Source organism: Plectropomus leopardus, chromosome 8 (genome assembly GCF_026936395.1).
Source record: "Plectropomus leopardus strain MGB_pleo_1.0 chromosome 8, ASM2693639v1, whole genome shotgun sequence".
Classification (NCBI taxonomy): domain Eukaryota; kingdom Metazoa; phylum Chordata; class Actinopteri; order Perciformes; family Serranidae; genus Plectropomus; species Plectropomus leopardus.
In genome coordinates this window covers 1,548,826-1,573,848 of record NC_142183.1, presented here as the reverse complement: position 1 = coordinate 1,573,848, position 25,023 = coordinate 1,548,826, and the positions used below count along the sequence as shown (strand labels likewise).

The 25,023-nt window shown below is 43.4% G+C and overlaps 1 protein-coding gene across 2 annotated transcripts in view; it reads left to right on the top strand.

Annotated features, from left to right (window-relative positions):
* The window catches only part of LOC121947741 (protocadherin-1-like), a 29,526-nt gene extending 5,761 nt beyond the window's left edge, over positions 1-23,765 (top strand). The window contains exons 1-3 of one of the 2 annotated variants that reach the window (XM_042492844.2): positions 2,825-4,111; positions 14,046-14,877; positions 20,516-23,765. In XM_042492844.2, coding sequence (XP_042348778.2) covers positions 14,068-14,877; positions 20,516-22,765 — 3,060 coding nt within the window. In that variant the 5' untranslated portion in view covers positions 2,825-4,111; positions 14,046-14,067 and the 3' untranslated portion in view covers positions 22,766-23,765. Of the gene's footprint in view, positions 1-2,824; positions 4,112-14,045; positions 14,878-20,515 lie in introns of those variants that run through there. The other variant, XM_042492843.2, reaches the window with a different exon arrangement.
* Positions 23,766-25,023: the final 1,258 nt, after the last annotated feature.

Sequence of the window (25,023 nt, the reverse complement as noted above, 5' to 3'; positions counted from 1 at the left end):
ATGAATTATTCATATTATAAATTCTAATGACTGTTGTGATAGTCTATAAAATAAATAAATTGCTTTTTTCAGTCCATTAAATGTAAATTTTCTGTAATAAAAATGATTAAAGTTTGATTTCCAGACAAATTTAAATCCAAGTATTGAACCTGAAACGCCTCAGTTTGGTCGTGTTTGGCTCTCGGTGTAAAGAGCGTCAGTCTGGTCGTGTTGGTGGTCCGGTTGTTGGTTCAGCAGTGTTTTTTTCTCATTTTGTCCTCTTGCTCTTGCCGTACTCTGACATGTGGAATAAATATGTTGCTGTGGATTTAAAACGGCAGTCTGATGATGCCTGATCTTTACTTCATACCAGCCTGCTGTTCATCTGCCATCCACTCCCATAATCCCCTTCTGCTGCTGCGAGGGATCAGTGTGTGTGTGCGTGTGTGTGTGCATGTGTGTGTGTGGTTAGACAGCACATCCTGTCAGCAGAAAGGTCACACGTTTGATCCTTGAACCAGTCAGTCCTGCCACAGTGCCTCTGAGCAACACAACAGGAAGCAGACAGAGACTGAAACCATTCGATCGAGTGAGTCAGCTCTCGGTTTTCCTGTTTCCTGTGTGACAGTAAAGTGTTCGTCACTGGAAGCCTCGTCGGTCAGCTGGTATGTTTGTGTCTCTTTTATTGCCGGCCGGTTAATTTCTGTGCTGTTGACTGAAGGTGTGGACGCGTTCACACTCTGTGATGCAGCCGAGCTGCAGGTGTGTTACAGGTGTGTTTATTGTCTCAGCTCAGGTGGATTTAAGGTGAGCAGTTCCTGTGAGCAGTGATTGTGGCCTGTTGGAATCTTCTGTTTTCACTCTTTGTTGTATTGAACTTTAACCCTTTAGGGACTGTTTGGTGCTTTTTATGCACTTTTCATGTTATTATAATTGTGTGTGTGTTGATGCATGTGTCCTAAATGTAGTCCAGATTGTGTATTTGAGTGTAATCAGTGAATTTGCAGCTCAGCTCCTACAATAAGTCTCAAATACACTGTGGAAACTAAATAGTTACATTCAGACTGTTCAGGTCAAAAAATGCTCCATTGAAACCCATTCAAACTGACATTTTTGATCCCACAGCCATCAGAGCAGAAAAACAGGACTTGTATTATTTCTGGGTGTCATTCTGGGCTTTTGACTCTGAATTTGTCATTTTGACTATTTTCCACCTGATGAGGTCATTTTGACCATATTTGGCATATGGAGGAAATACATGCTATTTCCACTAGGTGACCTGTCACAGTCAATGTAGCTGCTGATCCCTGACATATCCCAGACTGTCAGCAGCTACACTCACACACTGAGGAGGAGGAGATTAAAAATAACTAAAAACCTTAATGTGGTTATCAAATGTGGATATCAAAATGATTTAAAAGAACTAACAACTAGAGGGTTGTCGTTGAACATCCTGTCAGATTTGTAGTCTTTGATCAGATAGTTCCTGACTCCAGTTAAAATGCTCCTCTTGTGTTTAGACATTCAACATTTAGAAAAAAATGCATAATTTAAAAAGTATAGCTCTTGTATTGGTGTAGAAACTTGGGTATATACTCGCATAAGTATGCTTTCTGCTTTCTGAAAATTTCCAACATCTCCACATTTTCATTTGAGCTTTTTGGAAGAACTAATTTAATGGATTTTGCACCAACTTCTCACTAACATTATTGTCTTGGTATTAGTTGTGTGCAAAAAAAAACAAAGGATGTATGGGGCTCTGTATTTTTCTTTTTTGTGTTTTTTTTTTAACATTTGGAGTTTTACAGACTTCCTCCTTCCTTTTTTAACACTAACAGAAACACCTGTATACGGGGTTTTTAAACACCAAAAATATGTTAAAATAGGAGACAGACTCCTTTCCCATTGCCAGTAGACCGGAGCTGTGTAGACGGCTCTACAGTCGATGCCTTTCTCTCCTCCCTTTTTTTCCTGGTATGTTGCGTTCGATGTCACGATTGTGCAGGAAAACAGGTTAGCAAACGTAGAAAGCAGCATGGAGGCCAGTGAAAACGTTAGTTACTTTTTTATATCTCTTAATAATTCAGTTTATCATACAAACTCAGCACAGTTTACATTCTGAGCCAGGTTCATCTATTAATAGATCATTAATTTTACCAATAATCAGGAAAGTGGTTACAATTTACATAACCTGTACTCATAAAATACAAATATATGTGTACACACAGTGTAATTTGAGTATTTTTATAAGGAAAGACCAAAAAGTCAGTTTACGTCACCAGTCTCTATGACAACGGGGTTTTCACCCCATCATCCAGTGTGGTCATTTAAACACACACACAGACACACACACACACACACACAGGTGACGAGGCTCTGGCAACAGTTGGCTGCTAAATCTGAATAGGGAGGATGTGTGTGTGTATGTGCGCGCTAATCTGGATCAAACAATGGCAGTGAATGGACTCATTAGAGTAATCCCCTTTGTGCTGCAGGGTGGGGGGACCACACACACACACACACACACACACGCACACACACACACACACAAACACACACACAGATGCTGGACAGTCCGGAGCACTCAGCTCCACCATGAACATCCTGTCCTTCTGAGATCTGAAAACATCAAAGTGTCTTTTGATTATCTGTGTGTGTGTGTGTGTGTGTGTGTGTGTGCATGTGTGTGTGATATTTAATTCAGGAATGCTCTGATATGTGTGAACACGAGGCAGTGGACATTCAGGTTAGCTCACTGTAGTTTATATAAAGAACACACACCTGCACATACCTACACACACACACACACACACACACACACACACACACACACACCTGTGAGGCTGAAACTTTCAGAACTGGTTTCTAGTTTGGCTGTGGGCCACCGGCGTGTTTGGTTGCCAGATTGAGCCGGATAGTTTTGATATTTTAATGGTTTGTAATTGGTCTGATAATGTTTGTGTGTAATTATAGAAAGCATTACTGCAATTAGAGCGGCTGCCAGGCAGGATTGTGTAACCTTTTTATGAAACACACGTGACTTTTATTTGGTTTCTGCGTTCACATTTAACATATTCACAAAGAAAAAGTGATCCGCTAATTAGTGAAATAAACAGACTGCTGTGATTATGTGAAGCAGTTAATGTGTTTCTATACTAATGAAGATTTCATCGCACACTTTCCCTTTTTCACCACTTTACATGTCCATTTGTAATCTCAAGGAAAGTCTAAAAATGGACCCGGGCGGCACAATTTATCAAAACACTATCAAAATAACAATGTAAGTGCAATATACAAATGTCAGGGGCTGCAATTTTTAGATGAAAGTATAATGTGTCACAATACACCATCCCATGCACACCATGAAGCCTCAGCTCCTTTCACTCTGCCTGCTCCAGGAAAAAAAAGAAAATAACAAAAACTCTTTTATAGAAGGAAGACGTGTGTTCCTTTAAAATCTCCAAATAATTATTAAAAAAACTATAGAAATTCAAAAATTTTAAAGAAAAAAGAACACCAAAAATGTTGAAAGATTAAAAAAAAGCCTGATTGGTTTCTAAAAAAAATCCCCAATTTTTTTCTTTAAAAAAAAACGGGAAAAAGAAAAAAAAGACAAAATGTTTTACAGAAAAAAAAAAATCATCCGCCAAAATGTCTCAAAAATATTAGAAGGGAAAAAAAATTCCAAAATTTTTCAAATGGCCAAAATGTCTTCTCAAAAAAATGCCCCAAAAATTTCAGGGAAAAACAAAAAAGCCCCAGAAATTTAAATTAAAAAAAGCTGATTTTATCCCCCAAGCAGAAGACTGGATCAGCCACTTTTTTTATATTTTTATCCAGTGAAAATGAAATTCAAAAATGACCGTTCCCACAAAAATCAGAATATTGAAAAATTGCAATATATTCCTAAATAATTGCAATATGATTTTTTTTGCAAATATGCTGTTTTATTGAAGTTCCTGTGAAACGGCAGCTTTACTCCCCTCATGTTGGGGCGGGTCCATGTGTCGAGTAGCCAGTGGGCTGTTTGTGATGGAGATGGAGGCCGTCTGCAGCTTGCAGCTGATCTGCAGATCACCACAGAGATCAGAGAGGTGCAGAAGCTCCAAAATTAAACCGGCTCAATCTGCAGGTCAGTCGCCCAGTTTACTGCTCACTGCTCCACCGTTTTATTTACATTTATTTAATTCAAGGCAACAAACTATTTATCGAGACATGGCACAAAAATTGGCAAAACATATATATATCAACAAAAGAAAGTAAAATTAGGCAAAAAGGTATTTATTTTATAGGGATTTGGGGATCATTTTCTAATAATCTTTTTTTCTCTTTTTAAACACTAATTTTCGGGTTATTTTTCTTGTCACCTTCTACTTATTTCTTGGGGATTTTCTTGCAAAGTTGGTTGTTTCCTTTTTTCTCTGTGTTTTCTAAAGAAATAAAACCGTTTTGCTTCGTTTTTAAAGGGTTAACTAGCTCGTGACAGGTGTCTGAAAGCAGCAGCAGAAAACTCATGTCGATCAGTTTCAAAGGGTTAATGTAAGATACAGATTTATCGCGGTGCCTGCTCCTCCTCGCTCCTCCTCGCTCCTTTAATATCTCTCACATTAATAGATGTTATTGACAAACTGGTGGCAGCAGTTTAAAAAGTGTCTGCACTTTGAAATGATGGAGTATTTGTACAGAAACACACTGATGTGAGACTTTGGACTCTGCGAGCGTGATGTGTGTGTGTTCGCTTCATGCGTGTGTTGACTCTGGCTGTGTTTGGGCTCACTGCTGTGTGTGTGTTTCACTGATAACACACTCAGAATGAAATCCACATATTAAAAGGTAACACAGCGGGGCCGGGCCATTTATTGAGTTTTATCTTCAGTTCTGATTCTGGTTTGAAAAGATCATAAAAAACATGATAATGGAGATTAAACTATTAATTTGCTGCGTTCTTTTTCGTAGTGATTTATAAATCCAGCTCACCCCGCGACTCCTATGTGTTTCCAACTTCTTCTTAGATTTGGGGACTTTTCAAACCCTCTGTGTGATTTTAATTTTAATTAGTGATAGATTTAGCCAGATTTATTCAGACCATATGGGGGAAAAATAGGAAAATACTTAAATATGTTATACTGTACTTCATTCCCATGCATGTTTTCAGTCTTTTGCAACAGTGTGGTCTCCCTCTCTTTGAGCTGTGTTTACATTTATACTGCACACTTTATATTTATTTGAATTAATTTGTTTTTATTTGTTTTGGTCATATAATTTATTTTCATTTTTTAATTGTTTTTGGTTTATTTTTATTGTGATTTTTTTTTTCAGCCATTTTCATTTATGGTTTGGGATTTATTTGTTTGGTTTTGGGCGATTTTTACATAATTTTTGGTTACATTTTTATTTGTTTTTTTGGTTGAGTTATACTGGTTGATAAATGCAGAATGTTTCCAAATTCATTTAAGTTTTAACCAAAATTACCCAGATTATAATTTTTTCCATAGTCAGGCAGCCAGAATTTATAGAAAGACTATTTAAATGTTGGACTCCTAGAAGAGCTGTGGAGAGATGTGGAAAAGTTTCTGACTTTAATTTCAGATTAGATTTGAATTTTTATGGTCATTTGTTAAAAAAAAGTATTTCTTTTTACAAAAATGTGACAGCTGGAGAAATCTTTCATTTTATTTTTAGATGAGTGGTTGAGGTGTGTGTGTGTGTGTGTGTGTGTGTGTGTGTGTGTGTGTGTGTGTGTGTGTGTGTGTGTGTGTGTGTGTGTGTGTGTGTGGAGTAACAGCTCATCCCTCTAATGTAAAGTGCTGTACAGCAGATAAAGTGTGTGTGATGCAGGTGGGACATTAACACGGAGACACATTCTGAATATCAATAGTCACAAACACAAACACACACACACTGGGTGGTAACGGGCCCATCGAGCTGCTTTGTGATGTACAGACGACACACACCCTGTCTCTCTCCCTCTGTGTCCTCCATTGTCAGTCTTCGTCTCTCGACCATCCAGAGTCAAACAGTGACTGCTGGCTCTTTACACATGGAAATGTTACTGTCCTCAAACAGCCCTGCACTGTCTTTGTCATGTAACACACACACACACACACACACACACACAAAGACCAGCAGCTCGTTGGCCTCTTTGTGCATAAACTTATAAAACACACACTTACACACACACACACACACACACACACACGCACACACACACATGGTCGGGTGGCTGGTTGGTGAGAAAGTTTGAGACTGTGGGAAAGAGGACGAGCTTGACGATCTCTGGTTCACCCGGGACGTCCCCCGAGGACACACACACACACACACACTACATGTGAACAAACATGTCAACAGGACTTTGCTGCACTTTAATTTTTTTTTTTTTTTTACTGTTTCCTGACATTCGACCCTGAACTCCAAACTGAGAGCTTTTTTCACAGAGATTCACATGTTCCAGTTTACATTACAGACACAACACTCGCATGTCAGCGGTGAGAAAACACGCTGAATCAGAGCAGCTGGTGTCAATTACATGTGAAACTCATGAAGGAGAACAGGTTACACACTTTATTTTTACAGAGTTTTTCGGTTTTTCCCACAAAATCAGAATCTGTGTTTGGCTGATAACAGGGAGGGGAGCAAATTTACCTTTTTTTAGTCTTGTGTGTCCCTTTTTTTATCCTTCGGTGTTCCCTCTCTCTTTTAGAAAAATCTGCGTTCATATGATAACATCGTATGCCTGGCCAGTAGCTGGCGATGAAAGTTTTGTTGCGTTTTCAGGCCCCTAAAATGCCGTCATCATGTGAAGAAAAGGCCAAACTGCAACAAACGTTAACGTTTCACAGAAGAACCGTTGCCAGCATTTAAAGGACATTTTTCAAAAGGTCGATAAATCTGTGATGTTTCCAAAATCTGATCAAAAGCATCATCCCTTTAACTTTTCTGTCATCAGACAGAACCAGATTTTTGACAATTTTAGAAAAAGTTGGTGTTCAGATGCTTCTGTTTTGGCGATGTTTGGAAACTTTGGCGTTGTCTGCTAAATGCACTTCGCTAGATTTACATAATCTATAAATACGACAACTATCACTTATTTAAAGAGTTTTCTGCCGACAAAGTGCAGACGTGGTACTGAAGAAGCATCAGCACAACGCAGACGTCTAACGAAAAATCACACATGTAGAAAATGATCTATTGTCACCGTCACGTCCTGACAAAAGTCTGTTTACGGCCGCTGTGACGGCACGGCTCGCTGTTGACCCGTCCTGTTTGGTGTTGTGTTGTCCTGTTTGGTGTTGTGTGTCCTGTTTGGTGTTGTGTTGTCCTGTTTGGTGTTGTTGTCCTGTTTGGTGTTGTGTGTCCTCTTTGGTGTTGTGTTGTCCTGTTTGGTGTTGTTGTTGTCCTGTTTGGTGTTGTGTGTCCTGTTTGGTGTTGTGTGTCCTGTTTGGTGTTGTTGTTGTCCTGTTTGGTGTTGTGTGTCCTGTTTGGTGTTGTTGTTGTCCTGTTTGGTGTTGTGTGTCCTGTTTGGTGTTGTGTTGTCCTGTTTGGTGTTGTTGTCCTGTTTGGTGTTGTTGTCCTGTTTGGTGTTGTTGTCCTGTTTGGTGTTGTGTGTCCTGTTTGGTGTTGTGTGTCCTGTTTGGTGTTGTGTTGTCCTGTTTGGTGTTGTGTGTCCTGTTTGGTGTTGTGTTGTCCTGTTTGGTGTTGTGTGTCCTGTTTGGTGTTGTGTGTCCTGTTTGGTGTTGTTGTTGTCCTGTTTGGTGTTGTGTGTCCTGTTTGGTGTTGTTGTCCTGTTTGGTGTTGTGTTGTCCTGTTTGGTGTTGTGTTGTCCTGTTTGGTGTTGTGTGTCCTGTTTGGTGTTGTGTTGTCCTGTTTGGTGTTGTGTGTCCTGTTTGGTGTTGTGTGTCCTGTTTGGTGTTGTGTGTCCTGTTTGGTGTTGTGTGTCCTGTTTGGTGTTGTTGTTGTCCTGTTTGGTGTTGTGTGTCCTGTTTGGTGTTGTGTGTCCTCTTTGGTGTTGTGTGTCCTGTTTGGTGTTGTGTGTCCTCTTTGGTGTTGTGTGTCCTCTTTGGTGTTGTGTGTCCTGTTTGGTGTTGTGTGTCCTGTTTGGTGTTGTGTGTCCTGTTTGGTGTTGTTGTTGTCCTGTTTGGTGTTGTGTGTCCTGTTTGGTGTTGTGTGTCCTGTTTGGTGTTGTGCAGACCAACCGTTGTGTTTTTCGATGGTTCGTCAGCAGACTGGACGTCGGCCAGTAATCAGGGTTGTTTCAGTTCCGTTTCCACGGTGACGTGTGAAATGCCGTGGGGTCAGAGGTCAGAGGTCAGTGGTTTGTGGGTATTTGGCAGCTGTGCAGAAAAATGTGAGAAAAGAAACACACACTTTTACAGTTCAACACACACACACAGTGATTCACATTCATTCAGGGGTAATTAAGTGTGTGTGTGTCCCAGCAGGGAGCGGAGCAGCAAACACTTGAGATAAACAACTGGACAAAAGCAGCGACAGAAACGAGCATTTGCTGCTTTCAGCCTGCAGACTGTCGCTGCATTCACACTCAGACTTTTCATTAGAAAATTCACAGCTGTTGCTACATTTACGGCTCCGACAGATTCAAATCCCTAAAACAGAGACTTTTGAAAACGCTGTTGACCCTTTTTGGTTTGAAAGCTCTGTAGTTGTGTTGTAGTCTGGACGCGTGGAAATCAAGATTTTTTAACAGTGTCTCAGTTGCTTTTTTGGTATTTGGTCCTTCGTGTGTGGGTAATGTTACTTTGGGTCGATTGTTTGCTTGTTGTGCTCGTGTGCGACCCAAATCTCTTTTGTCAGAGTGGCTGGTGTTTCATTAATGAGGCCGTGTGTCCAATACACACACGATACATTAAATATACCTAAAGTATAAATTCTCATGTTTTTAAAAGGTTCTGGTTTCTCTCTCTCCTTTTGGCTCTCTGCCTCTCACAGACACACACACAGAGCAGGGCTTCTGCAGAGCTCCTGAATATTTATACATTTTTTGACCACGGAGCAAAACTGCGATCTGTAAATACTGTTGATATCTGAAGTGGAGAGCAGTCAGTTTGTTTCCAGCTCGCAGTGGATTTAATCCTCAAACGTCACATTTTACCTTCCTGCTAACATCCAACTGTTGACAGAAAGCTTCAAGTGTTCATTTATAACAATACTTTTACTTATGTACTTACTTTTAACAGTACTTTATTCAACGTAATACTTCATGTAGCATTGTGACAGTATTTTATTAAACTGAGTTATAACAGCAGTTTATGTAACTTTATTTAATGGCAGCAGCTACTTTATTTGTGACTGTAGTTTATAAAATAATTTTGTATTTTAGTCGTTTACAGAAGTTTAGAGGAGATTTCAAAATATTGAGAGTTATATATATCGTGTATCAGGATACAGCTTAAAAATATTATAACTAAATATCGTCCAGACCTGGACAGGTGCATGTCGAACTCTGTGCAGGCGGTTTAAAACATATAAAACGTTGATGTCTGCATCAGTGGCCGGTGAAAAGAAGCCGGTCACGTGTTTTGTCCTCTATCACTTCTTCTTCCTCTTCTGGTTCACGGCGGGCGGCAGCTGGCATTTCTGTTAACTCCGTCTTCGGGCGTATTTATCAAACATTTATTATGTGGCTATAGTGAAGGTTATGTTGAGATAATTATCATTTTATCCTCCAGACAGAACTGTGCGTAAAGTTAACGTCCTGCTCACGAGCTTTGTGTTGTTTTGTGTAATAAAACAGAAGAAACGGTGACCCACTCACCCCCTCATAAATAACAAACAGTCCCTGACCTGAACCACTGCGGGAGGCGGACGCGGCGACTTGGAGCACGCTCAGAACGCCGAGTCCAGTTTAAGTCTGACTGAGGTGTTGACATGACCTTCAGGATTTTAAAAGTCCAGATTTAGCCACACTGACACAATAATTCACCTTTTTCCAACATCACGGAGACGGACTGAGCGTGAGGACAGAGCATGGATCTATTATAAATCTGGAGACAGCCATGTGGGCGGAGCCTCGTTCAGTCCTATAAGAGCTGCTCAGTGGCACATCAAGCGGAGAAAACTCTTTTTCCGGGTTTAGAAAAGTGTAAAATATCCAGATCTACTGGCCCATAGAGCAGCGCAGTAGAGATTAACAGCTGCCTAATGGCGGTCTAAAAAATGTAATCTTGCATCTCTTTTAGGCTTTTCAAATGTTATAGAACCGGATGGCTTACATCCAGACAGGGATACAAGACATTTCACGGGTTTTGATCCTCACAAAAAAATTATTTACTGATTGACGTCTCTTTCACCATGTTAGTCAACGGGGAAAAGTCTTTCTGCGCCGGTGTCATCACGCGACCGACTCATATGCTTTTATTCCACTTTCAGCCACTATATAAATTTTGCATTAATGCATGGCGGACTTCAGGGGGCTTGGGACAGAGATGTGGACACTCACGTCTTCAGATTCATCATCTGGCTTGTTGTTGGTTAGACTGTTTTTCGGGTTAAAGTTTATGTTGACATCACGTCCTTCCTGCTCAGCTGGTTGTGTTGAGACGACATTTAACATTTTTTTAGTTAAAGGAGAGAAAGGTTTGAAATAGTCACTGACTCATCTCGCCATGATACAGCATTCGTTTGTGTGTGTGCTTGTGTGTGTGTGTGTGTGTGTGTGTGGACGAGCAGAGGAGGTGAAGGGTCGCGCAGCGTTAAAATAACGTTATTATGATGTTTTGTGTCGGTTTGTGCGGAGCTGCAGGAAGAGTTCAGACTGTCCATTCACTTCATGTCACCGACTGAATGTGGACAAGACCTGACTTCACTCTGCACGCTGCAGGAGACTTAACAGGCTCCCAACACACAAGCCTCGAGTCCCACACACACACACACACACACACACACACACACACACACACACACACACACAGAGTTAACTCGGCCTCGCAGTGGTCAGAGGATGAGGAGGAGGACGACACTGAGACTTCCTGCTCGGCATGCTGGTCCGTGTGTGTGTGTGTGTGTGTGTGTGTGTGTGTGTGTGTGTGTGTGTGTGTGTTTGTTCCTCTCCAAATCAAGGACGTGAGTAGAAAAAAAAGCGCTCTCCAGATTAACCCTGTCGACCTGCAGCTGAGAAACTCCTGCAGCACCAAATACAGAGTGTGTGTCTGAGATGAATGAGTGCGGGGAGGGAGAGAGAGAGAGAGAGACGGAGAAAAGAGAGGAAGAAAGAGTTTCTATAAACCACCACCGCCGTCACCGGGCGCCAGGTGAAGAGTCAGACTCTGAGTGAAGCGGCGAGGCCGAATCCAGCCCGTCGCGACGCCTCTGACACGCTCACATATTGTGTTTTATGACTTTGGTTTCATTCATAACAGACTCAGCCTCATTTTACATTTAAAGTGACATTTAAAGCTCTTAAACAGCCTTCGGATCTGACGACCCGACGTGGTGAAATGGAAGTGATGGCAGTGTTTTAAAAACAGTGTCTTTAATAAACTTTGAATTATTACACTTGATTGGCGTGCTGATCCTCCGGTGGCAGCAGGGTCCAAAATTAACGCCCGCCAAACGCCAAATGCAGGCAGGTTTTGTGTTGGGCAAGTAAATCTCAAACGTAAGTACTGAAATAAGGTTCCCATGGTGATGAAAAACACATTTTTTTAGGCCTCGAAAAACCAACAAATCAGTAAAAACCATTGAAAGATTTAGAGAAGTTATGGAGTTTTGTTGTGTGTAATGAAAACATTGCGGTATTTTTCTGTCAACAATCTTCCACGTTGTGTAACATGATTAATGTCTGTAGTTGTTGATGTAACGTAGCCTTCGTGTGCGTCCATGTTCAACGTTTTGTTTGACATCACGTACATGTCTTCATCTTCTCCCCTCATGTGTGTCAGCTGGCTGAAACTATGACGAGACTTTGAATCTGATATGTTTGAATAACGACGGGCAAACACAAAACGTACACTGGATCCTTGAAAAGTCATGGAAAAGTTTTGAAATTCTGCCTGTGATGATGTGTGGGAACCCTGAAATGTTTTCCTAATAAATACGATGGTGAGAGTCTCTGCCATGTTTTGGTGTCTTCGGGACATGGCAGAGACGATGACAGGGACAGCGGCTTTATGATGCATTCAGGTGCAGCTGGTAAACTCTGTAATTTAGACTAAAATGGTCACAAAGATTGTTGAAAGAATATCTATTTTTTCTGTTTTTGTTTGTTGAAACACTTCATTTTTTTTGTTCTTTTACTACAGCATTTTTAACTATTAAATGCTAAAATCAGAACAATATCTCATTCATCTCTACAAAGGCAGATTTTAAAATTCACTAATCTAGTTGTGATCAGCAAACCCCATAATATTCTGTAGTACCTCTGTGATCATTTTCAACTTCTTTGACTGCAGCATTTTAAAAAACGGTACATTCAGACCTGATATGCAGACATTTTGGCCGCTAAAACAGAAGCTTTTCCTCCTTTAAACTCTTGTGATCTGCAGCGTTTATGAGCCTCTTCTGTTCTGTAATAACTGGACTGTAAATCAGCCGCACTCACATCGGTGCGATGAGTCAGAGTCGGCCTGATTCGCTCGCCCTGACCTCCTGTTACTGCTGCTGCTCTCTGTGTGCTCTCCTCCACAAACTCATCACAGCTCAGCATCTGAATTCTGCTCTGCACACAAAGACAGCTGCACACATTCGTACGCGTGCAGATCTGAGCTTCCACCATTGCAACGTGCAGATAAAAACTCAGTGCTGCAAATAACGCAGTATCGGGTAGTATTGAGACTTTTCCATTCAAAATATACCTGCATCTGATCCTTTTTGTGCTCACATCTATAAAAATAAGATTTTTGCTGGCAGCCAATCGCAGCAGGTGTAGTTTGACTTGATCAGTTGATTGATATTTAGCATTATCCGTATCCGTGTTTTATTGATAAATTTAATTAATTAAAAGTGCAAAGCAAGCATCTGCATGGGGAGAACTTTTACTTTGTACTTTGTTTATTCATTTATTTTCTATTTCAAAAAGTTGCAGGGAACTTTCTGTATTTGATGTTGAAAGTTTCAGTTTCGATTAAATATTTTGTTAAAAGCATTTAAACAAAGTTTTGAGATGGAGTTTGTTAAATTCCAAATTCTAATTGTTGACATGAAGATTTTCATTTTAAAGTAAAAAAAATATAATATCAGTTCAGAATAACAATTAATAATCTGTAATCTGTAACAGTATTGGACCCGAAAAACCATAATCGGTCAGCCTCTAATCGGCTCATTACTGCAGCAGCGACAGTCTGAAGTCGAGCGCCGTGTGTTTGACGGAGTTGACGGTTGTGACAGTTACACGGTTGTGACACATATGGCGGTAAAAATGAAGGCAAAACGTGGAAAGATTATTTCAGAAATAAACATTTCACAGAAGTGAACGCTTCCATTGACATGACGGTTTATTAAATGAAGTATTCTCTGCTATGCATGTCACTTTAAGAGTACTGCTGTTGTAGTTTTTTGAAACGATACCCAGCTCAATGTGCAGACGATGAAATTATACATCGTATGGATAAATGACTTTCGGTAGGTCTTAAATAAGCTTTGAATGATTGCGCTTGATTGGTGTGCTGATCCTCCGCTGGCAGCAGGGTCCAAAACGAACACCCACCAAACCCCAAATGCAGGCAGACTGTCTCAAAACATGAGCCGGTGTGTGCGGACGGAGGACGAGAGTTTCAGTTTCTGCATAGGTCTGTCCTTCCATTCAGAATAAAACAACTTTCAGAGTCTCTGGGACTCTCGCTGGCGTCCCGTTCCCTCTCGCTGCTCCTTCTCAGTATTTTTGGTGGCGTGTCGCTTGCAGCGGCGCTTGGCTTCGTCTTCCTGTCAGAGCGTTGGAGTGGCAGCAGGAGGAAGTCATCACTCTGTGCTGCTCGCCGCTCGCCAGGTCTGAATCCACGCCATCCTCAGGACCTGCAAATAAGTGTTTGGGACAGTGTCCCGAGGAGACGGATTGGACAGTCTGCTCCTGGTGGCGTTCTCACAGATCTGTTCTCTCTCTCTCTTTCTTTCAGAGCGGTGCTGTCAGCCGGAGACATGGCGGCTCTGAGGCGGGAGGTCCAGCTGTTTCTGGTAGTCGTCCTGCTGGTCTCCTGCGGCGCCGCACCCACAGACATCCTGTATCGGGTTCCTGAGGAGCAGCCGCCCAACACGCTGATCGGCAGCCTGGCGGCGGACCAGGGCCTGCCCGACACCGGACACCTCTACAAGCTGGAGGTGGGCTCGCCGTACCTGCGTGTGGACGGCAAAACAGGCGACATCTACACCACGGAGATCCCCATCGACCGCGAGACGCTGCGGGACTGCCGCAACCTGTTCGAGGGTGACAAGTGCTTCCTGGAGTTCGAGGTGTCGATCACAGACATGGTAAAGGGCATCGGCTCGGGGCCGCGGCTCATCGAAGGCCGCATCGAGGTACAAGACATCAACGACAACACGCCACAGTTCTCCTCGCCCATCCTCACCCTGTCCATCCCCGAGAATACACACATTGGCGCCCTCTTCTCCATCCCCATGGCCACCGACAGGGACTCCGGCGCCAACGGCGTAGCTGAGTACTCGCTGAGCACCGGGCCCGACGCCGACCAGCTCTTCAGCCTGCAGGTCGCCGTGGATACGGACGAGAAGCTGCCTCAGCTGGTCGTCATGGGCAACCTGGACCGCGAGAAGAAGGACTCGTATGACCTGAACATCCGGGTGGTGGATGGCGGGAAGCCAGCGAGGGCGAGCAGCGCTCTGCTGCGAGTCACCGTCACCGACCAGAACGACAACGCACCAAAGTTCGAGAGGAACCACTACGAGGCCGACCTGCCCGAGAACAGCCCGCAGGGACACTCCGTACTGCAGGTCAGCACTCACACACAGACACACTGAACACACACACACAAACAGAAATCATCAGATGTCGTGCGTATCATAAGATGACCTGCGTATCGTAAGATGACGTGCGTATCATAAGATGACGTGCGTATCATAAGATGACGTGCGTATCATAAGATGACGTGCGTATCGTAAGATGACATTCGTATCATAAGATGACGTGCGTATCGTCAGATGACGTGCAAATCGTAAGATGACATTTATATCATAAGATGTCGTGCGTATCATAAGATGTCGTGCGTATCATCAGATGACGTGTGTATTGTAAGATGACATGCGTATCGTAAGACAACGTTCGTATCGTAAGATGTCGTGCGTATCATCAGATGACGTGCGTATTGTAAGATGACATGCGTATCGTAAGACAACGTTCGTATCGTAAGATGACGTGCAAATCGTCAGATGACATTCGTATCGTAAGTTGACGTGCGAATCGTCAGATGTCGTGTGTATTGTCAAACGCTCCCACAACATTGTCTAACCTTACCTTCAAGTTTTAATGATTGATCAACATTTTAAGGATCTTTATCATTTCAGATAATGTTCCTGAGGTTAAATAAGCCGTAACATTTGAGCTGCGACACTATTGTGATGTGTTGGTGATGTTGAGAGGTGACAGATCAGAGAATGTTCTTATATGAAATGTTCCCACAATGTTACATGAGAAGAAAGGAAGAACGTTTTATTGTGAAATCAGATTACACAACATTTTTTAATGAAAATGTAATGTGATATATCAACAAGAAAAAAACAATTTTAACATTTTTTGATGTTTAGAGAGAATGTTACATGAACCTAAAGAAAAACGGCTACTGAAATTGTCACTCAAACATTGCATTGGTTGCACTCTAACATTCTCAGAACGTTTTTAGAACCAAAGATGAGTTGGTGTTAAAGAAGTATGTGAGAGAAACAAGCGTCAGCTGCTGTCTTTAATCTGAACCTCTGAGTCTGGACTCAACACAAAGCTTCGGTTAAAGTGCTCATATGCAGGTTTATCATTCAGAGCCTGGTCCAGGTCTCTCTTCCAGATCACTGACTCAGATAATTCACTTAAACCGGACCTGTGAAGGGACTTCAGGTTTAATGTGAATAAATCTGTTTATTCTCTTTTTTTCAGTGATGGCTGAAGTGATCATAAGAACCATGAAAAAAATAAGTTAACTATATAGAAATGAATAGATAATATGAAATAAAATAATATGAAATATAATGTAATATAATACAGTACAATGCAATACAATAAAATCAAATATGATGCAATAAAATAAAATAAAATAAATCAGCCATGGTCCCAACACATATGTTTTCTCTTTCCAAACAGAGTCAGATCACATGGAGCCGGTCAGGTGGTGGCCGGAGGTCCATGAAAGGCTCCCGTGTTTTCAGAAACCAAATTAAGTTTGAAGGTTTCAGTGTTCAAGACGTAAAGTTTCCCTCAAAATGTTGTTTAAACGGACTGAATGTTGGCGGGTTTATTCTCTTTTTAAACACCTGATCAGTGAGCATTTAGGTGAATGTTTAAGGCCTTCAGATTTCACCTTAAGGTGGGTTTAAGGGGAAATCTTCAGTTGTGTTTCACATTAAAGTTCAGCTCAGGATGCAGGAGCTGCTCCTCCACAGCGTTTCCCGTTCAGCGACCCTGACGGCAGCGAGGGAACCTTTTGTCCCTGTGGGTGAAATGCTGCAGGAGAACACGGCGGGCTGCACAGAACACGCTGCTCAATTATCCGTACGGACAGATGGTGCGTTGGAGGTGAAGCGGGGCGTGGGATCTCCGTGTGTAGTCACATATTAACACGGATTCAACTTCACCTTTGCACCGCGGGGGTTGTCAGAGCAAACAACAAATACACCTCTCTGTATCCTCCTCCTCCTCGTCCTCGCCAAGTGCGACCAACCAGCCTTCAGCGTGGCGTGCATGACTTAATCTGAGTCAGTCATGAGATTATCCACAGGGCTTATTGGTATTATTGCTCCGGATGTGGCTCAATGCATTTCAGAGAGCCGCAGAATTCATTTCACTTAACGTGCGTTTGAGGAGCGACGCCGACCCGCTTCAACCGTCCGCTGCGTTTTTTAAATTTTAACCTGTTTGCTTCTAAATCAAGAGTTTAGATTTTCTTTCCACAGGTGTCATGTTGTTTCAGATTTAATGAGCCAAAAACATTAATTATTGAAACTCTTCATTTCTTGAGAACATTGGCTTGATTTCTTTCAATTATTTGGGAAGAGCGCAACAAGCAACTTAATGAGAAATGACCCCCCCCCAAAAAAGGTTAAAAGTTAAAAGTTACAAAAACATTACCTTAAAATAAGAACAAAGAAAGTGACCCCACTTTTTTTTAAAAATCTGTTAAATATTTACATAATTATGAAAATTATAAATATATAAATATAAATTTTCCTCACATTTCATTCAAATGTTGCTCTTACTCCTGATTGGTGCGCAGAATCATGTGACATCAGCGCCCACGTCAGACCAGCTGATAAAACCACCCAGAAGTCTCCGAAATCTCTCCTGAGAAACAAACTCAACAGAAACTCAGAGAGAAATCAAGTTTTCAGAGTTGAATGGACTAATAATCGGAGGATTTCTCTGACTGATTCATTAGATGAAAACCTGTCACACTTTTCCTCCTGCATTATTATTACTATTATTATTATTATTACTTTTATTATTATTATTACTATTATTGTTATTATCTCCTCTCACATGAAGCAGCTCTTTTAAACCAGACTCAGAGGCTGAACAATCATTGAGAATATTGATTTTCTCTAATGACTAACAGCCAAAAGAAGACCATAAACACATTAAATATCACTCAGTAAGATCCATTAAAAAGAGGCAGCAGAAAACTCTGAACCGCCGTCTGATTTTAATGTTTTAGTCAACAAACTGCAGAATCTGAGGGCCTTTTTTAACAAATATTCAGGAGAAATGAGAGGTTTTTGAACGCTGTGAAACCTGCAGAGAGTCACGTCTCGCTGTCAGAAACCAGTAGGTGTTGCTGGTTAATGTTTAACTGGGAGATAAACGGGTTTTGTTTGGCTGGACGGAGCGCGGCGGCCTTGGAGAGCAGCCGGCTGAGCTCGGCCTCATCACAGCGGCTCGACTGTTCGATACACAATTCTCAGAAGCTGTCAATAATTCACCGCTGTTTGGTGATGTCTGCCGCTTAAAGCCACGCCGCGGGAAAGGAAATCAATGAGCGGGAGAAATTATCATTTCACTTTCACGCTTTCTTTAACCTTAACCTCTGCGACGTGAGTCAGTGACTTCCACGCTCAGCGTCTGGGCTCCGGCCCGTCACAGTCTGTGATCAGAGCAGCAAAGCAGATATTTATTATGTGTGGTCTGTGTCAGAAAGAAAATCCTCCACAGAGACTCTGTGGGCTGCTTTAACCTCTGAAACGCCGATCTCCTCCTTAAATCTTTCATTAAATGTTCATACGTTGATAATGATATTACACCGAGGGAAACGTTACAACCGCCCGCTGCGTCTCTTTATGGCCAATTAAAGGGAAAAACTTTGTTTTCTTTCTTTTTTTGTTAAATCCCCAATTCTCAGGTTGATCTAAATATTTGAAACCATCAGTTTTCTTTCAAGAGCAACTTGGTAAAATGTGGCCCACAAATTGCAAGAAATTGAAAGAAAATTACCCCAAAAAAATAGCTGTAAAAGAAGAGGGCAGTGGGCTGGAGAGATATCTCAAAAATAGAGAAAATGTCCACAAAACTATATTTTGAATTTGAACATGTTATATGTTAAATTATGATACGGAAAAAAATATTGTTTTTTGTTTTTTTTTTAAATGCAACTTGTTTAGGTCATTTTCTTGTTCATTTAATATACAATTATTTCCAGATCAAAATTGATTAGATTTACTCCGCACAGGTCGTATGTTGCAGTCAGCTGCTGCAGTTATCGAAGCATTTTAATGCTGAGAGCGTTCAAACAAGAGGCTGACAGCTTTTTATAGTTTATTTATATTTTTATATTATTTGATTTTTTATATATTTTTATATATAATCTCAGTGACTCTACATGAACAGCAGTTAACATTAATACCATATTACACATACATGTGATCAAAAATTGATACATGATACATTTAATACATTAATTAATATAAAGTTTCTTCCCGTTGATCAAACATCGATTTCCCTCCGTGTTTGTGCGTTTGTGACGTGGCGTCGGCGCCTCGTGCTGTAAAGTCAGCGTGTTGTCAGTGTCAGTTTTCTGGCTGCTGCAGAGTTCACAGTTTGCTGCAGCTAACAGACGCAGAAACTCAAATGTGACTCTACTAAAAGTCAATGAGAGCTACGAGGAACAAAATAACCAAATATATCATTTTTACCGTCAGTCGATGATGCTGTTTCCGTGATTTCTGACATTTCTGCTGAAACGTCACACAAACCTCACAACTCAACCCTTCAGGTATCATCGAAATTTCCCAATTTCTCACTCTGAGTTACAACTTTTGAGGTTCATGTGCTCAGAACTCATAAATACAATATTTCGGAGGAACATGTGAAGGCAGCATTAGACTTCCTTGCGCAAATTTAATCTTCTATCAGTCTTCTTATCGAACTTTTGGCAAGAAAATTAATGACTGCATTTCCCAAAATGTCAAAGCATACCTTTAAAAACAGTTGGCATCTCCTCTGGATTTTGGTTCTTGTGTCCTTGACCCTAAAAACTTGAGTTTTATTGTTTGTTTAAATGTCCACAGGCTGATTCCTCTTCCTGTGTTATTTTTTGAAGAAACCAGTATTTTCAGGAGTTAAATTTTTAGGAGATAATTTAGTGCCGGCTTGGCTCACGTCCCAGTTGTGCTTTAAAGGAATAATGGCCTTAAAGTTTAAAAAGCCTAATTACATTAGTGTAAGTCCCGAGTGAAGCGTGCAGAAAACGCTGAAGCAGCAGCACCTGGGACATTTAAATCAGCTGTTCAACAACTCCTTCGTTTAAAGCTGCACAGCGACCTACTTTCCTCCGCCGCCGCCGCCACCATCGCCACAGCATCCAGTGAATGCAATTACGAAGTATCGGATGTGCAGATAGAAATACGTCCTAATGAGTGATACGCTGCCCGCTAATTGACTAATTTCCTCCATTTGCTTTAGGTCTGGCGGTACGCAGGCGTCTCCAGTCTGATGGCGGTCCGTCCTCTCAGCTCGTAATGGGCCGCGAGGAGCCGCTCTGACAATGAGAGCGACATTAACATTCACTCATCTGCTCATTAGACGCCGTTGACCCGCTGCATGGCCGTTAGATGTTGTTGTGTGGGCGTGGGCGCTCGGCTTTGATCGTCTATTATGTTTCAGCTGAAAAACGACATCAGAAAACACAACAGACCGACTGCAACTCTGCAGGAGGAAGTACATAAACATTCAGGTGTAATGAAGGTTAAATTAAATATACTGATTCCATAACGAGCAACTATGAACTGACAGAAATTAATTTGGGAGCTAAAATCAAAACTTTTATGATGAATCTGCCTCACATGCGTCCATGAAAACAGGGAAGAGGACAGAGAATTAGACAGACTTAAACTGTGAAGGTGTTAGAAGGTAATCGTCTTGTTTTTGTCCGCATAGGTCCGAGCCAACGACGCCGACACCGGAAACAACGGAGAGATCGACTACAACCTCCACCAGGCATCGGAGACGGTCCAGAGGCTGCTGCGCATCGACCGCTCTACGGGCATCATCTACGTGAAGGGCCTGGTGGACCGTGAGGAGGAGAACTTCCTCAAGTTCTTCGTGGTCGCCAAAGATCGAGGACCGAACGCCAAGACCGCCAAAGTTCTGGTGACCATTAACGTTAAGGACCAGAACGATAACGCGCCCGCCATCGAGATCCGCGGCATCGGCCTAGTGACGCACCAGGATGGCGTGGCCAACATCTCCGAGGACATGCCCATCGGCACGCCAGTGGCGCTGGTCCAGGTGTCAGACCGTGACGAGGGGGAAAATGCAGTGGTGACGTGTGTGGTCGCCGGTGACGTCCCATTTCAGCTCCGACCCGCCAGCGAGTCAGCCAACGATCGCAAGAGGAAGTACTTTCTGCAGACAACGACCCTGCTGGATTACGAGCGCGTGAAGGATTACAGGATTGAAATCGTAGCTGTGGATTCTGGGAACCCGGCGCTGTCCAGCACCAACTCCCTTAAAGTGCAGGTTACGGACATGAACGACAACACGCCAAACTTCTCCCCCGCCATGCTGGAGGTGGACTTTGCAGAGGGCAACCAGCCGGGCGACAAGGTGCTGGACGTTATGGCGACAGACGCCGACAGCGGCACCAACGCAGAGCTGGCCTACAACATCATCGAGGTGTCCGCCTCACGGCTCTTTGATATTGACACCAACACCGGTGAGGTCCGAGTGAAGAACCTGCTGGACCGCGAGGAGACGGAGCGGTACGAGTTCCGTGTGGCAGCGGCGGATAAGGGCGTTCCCAGCAAAACCGGCACCGCCACGGTGGTGATTAACGTCCTGGACCGCAACGACAATGACCCCAAGTTCATGCTGAGCGGCTACAGCTTCTCTGTCAACGAGAACATGCCGCCACTCAACCCGGTGGGCGTGGTTACCGTCACTGATGCCGATAAGGGTGAGAACGCCAGAGTGCGGCTCTTTGTGGAACCCGATAACGGCAAGTTTGTGATCCAGAATGGTACGGGTACCATCCTGTCCAGCATCTCCTTCGACCGCGAGAAGGAGAGCACCTACACCTTCCGTCTGAAGGCCGTGGACGCCGGCGACCCGCCTCGATCCTCCTACGTAGGCGTGACCATAAACGTGCTGGACGAGAACGATAATGCCCCCTATGTGACCAAACCGGCCAACTCCTCCTACACTTACATGTCGCCCGTCACACCGCCGGACACCAGTGTGGAGGTGGTGGAGGCCGAGGACATCGACTCCGGACCCAACGCGGAGCTGGTCTACACCATCACCGGCGGCAACCCGTACGGCCTGTTCCACATCTCGCCGAGCAGCGGGGAGATCACGCTGGTGCAGGAGTTCACTGGCAAGCACAACGGGCTGCACCGCCTGGTGGTCAAGGTCAGCGACAAGGGCAAGCCTCCCCGCCACACCACCGCCCTCGTCCACGTCTTCGTCAACGACACCAAGTCTAATGTGTCCCTGATCGAGGCGCTGGTAGGACACAGCCTCTACACGCCGCTGGACCGCGACATCGCTGGAGACCCCAATTACGCCCTCGCTCAGCGCAGCAACATCCTGTACGGCAGCTTGGCGGGGATCGCCGGCGTCATTCTGGTCATTGTAGCGGTGGTGGTCATCCGACACCGGCTGCAGAAGGACACGAAGAGCGGCTACCAGGCCGGCAAGAAGGAGAGCAAGGACCTGTACGCGCCCAAGCAGGGCCCCAAAAACGGCAAGGGCAAGAAGAGCAAGAAGGGGAAGGCCCCAAAACCGGCGAAGCCGCTTGAGGAGGACGAGGAGGCGAGCCTACAGAAGGGCCTCAAGTTCAACCTCATCAACGACAACGTCAATGACAGCCCCCGAATCCACCTGCCCCTCAACTACCCGCCGGGCAGCCCCGACCTTGGGCGCCACTACCGCTCCAACTCGCCGCTCCCCTCCATCCAGCTGCAGCCGCAGTCACCCTCCGCCTCCAAGAAGCACCAGGCCGTGCAGGACCTGCCCGCCACCAACACCTTCGTGGGGACGGGCGACAACAACTCCACGGGCTCCGACCAATATTCGGATTACAGCTACAAGGCCAACCCGCCCAAATACAGCAGCAAACAGGTAGGAGAGTACGCAAACACCGCCATGTACCACAGGGACATCTATTGGACCAACCGGGTGTGGTAGTCACACGGGACGCCGCCGCCGTCCTCCACCAGAGCTGCACTGATTCACAAACTGTTTTTGTTTTGGTTTGTTTTGTTCACCTTTATGTTCAGTTTTATTTTGTTTGGTCACATGACGGGATAGACCAAATATGGGCTGACGATATTTAACGACCCCGACACGAACTCTGACCAGAACGAGCCGCGGGGGCGTTTTCACAAACTGTCACGATATTCTGTTCCTGCTCCACCTTAAAATGATTGATTCTTACAGTATTTGATTTTTGGAATATTACAAGATATTTTCCAGAAAAAATTGAAACATTTTGGGCATATTTTGGTTAAATGAAGGTGAGTCCCATATGGGTCTATCCTCTGTTTATTTTCTGTTCCACCTTTTTTTCCACTGTGGGTCAAATGAAGGTTTTTATGAGTTTTTGTTTCTGTGACGTGCTGCTTGAGTCTGAGTGTGGAGGCTTGAAAGCGGCTCTTTGTGCTCGGATGTTGAAGTGTGACAAAGACGAGTGACTGCGAGCTTTTCCTTTTTTATTGTTTCTGGGCTTTTCTTTGTGCGGCTCAGCTGCACTCTTCCAACCAGTTTGGACCAATTTGAGGTAATTTGGGCTCGGTCAGGAGCCAGGCAGAGGGGCGGGGGTTGTAAAAAAGGAAAAGGTACACTGAGACTAAAAACGAGCATTTCTTCACCTCCGCACCTCCTGTCAGCTCGGCTGAAATACCACTTTTAATTTTGCCGTGTTCCCAATCAGCCGGGTTTAAAAGTCAATTGTTTGCACAGATTAATGGCAGGTAATTTTCCAGGCGCCCGCTTTCGCCTTCTTTTTTTACCCAGAGTGCCTTGCTCTACTCTATTTAATGTACAAAAGGGTGGTTGGGGGGGTGGGGGGGGTCATTAAGAGCGTGATGGTGACGAGCATTCACGCCACGTCAGCTGTTTTTGTGAAAAGTCACTGTGAACCCGAGACAATCGTAGAGATGTTTGATTTCTGTTTTTATGTTCATGTGTGTCATCACATACAGCAGCGTGTGTGTGTATGTGTGTTTAACAGGGCATTTCACACCCTAAAGACTCACCAAAGACTCTCACACACACACACACTCACACTCACAGGGCTGCATGTTCATGGTCATCACCATGGTGAAGTGTCCGTGGACGCCATGAGCGGACGCCACTCTTCATATTCACACGCCATGTCAACACGTGTTCACTGTTTGTTTGTTTTTACAGAGAAAATAAACATGTTGCTTCCATGTTGAAATGGCGCTCTCTGTGCATTCACTGGGTGGTCCAAGGGGGCGGGGTCACACACGTGGGCGGAGTCACACACACACGGGCGGGGTCCCAAATTCACTTTTTGACTCAACAGGCGAGGAACAATAAGCCAGCAGCAGACCGGCAGCACGTGAGTTCAGTTTATTTCAAACATCCGTATTTATAAATGTCTGGATTTAGTTTATTTGGACTGAAAATGATCACAGAGGGACTTTTAACCCTTTGAAACCAGAGCAAATACGTTTCAGTTTTTGCAACAAGAACAAAGAAACAAGTAGCTAAACAAGACATGGTCCCAAAATTACAAATGATATTTGCAGAAAAATTACAAGAACAATTCTTGAGAATAAATAAATGCAATTAAAAAGTAAACAAAAGGTACTGAAAATGTTATATATGTTATATTTATATATATATATATATATATATATATAATTTGTTTTTTATTTAATATAATTTTAAATATATGAATGTAGTTTTCTTGACAAAAAGACAAAAAATTAAATTAAAGGTAAAAGGACACCACAGGAGAGAAAGTCAAACTGCAAACTCACACACACACACACACACACACACACACACTGAGGTCAGTGAGCAGGTGCTGAGCTGTCGGGGTCAAAGGTCAGAAATCACTCAGAAACTGTTAATAACACCAGAGACTGACGAGGTCAAAGGTCAATGAGGTCATCATCTTCATCTTCATCTTCATCATCAGGAGCCACATTAACAGTCCGCCAGCCTCCCTCCTGCTTTTACGCTGACCAACTCGGCTGTCTCTATGGTAACACAACCACCGTGTGTGTGTGTGTGTATGTGTGTGTGTGCTGACTCATACCCCCCCCCAATCCAAGACAATCCCTCCTTCTATGGAGAGCTCTGCCCTTTCAATGAAGAGACTTGTGTGTGTGCGCGCGTGTGTGTGTGTGTGTGTGTGTGTGTGTGTGTGTGTGCAGCAGACTCAGTTTCATGTTTCCATGTAAACAGTCAGA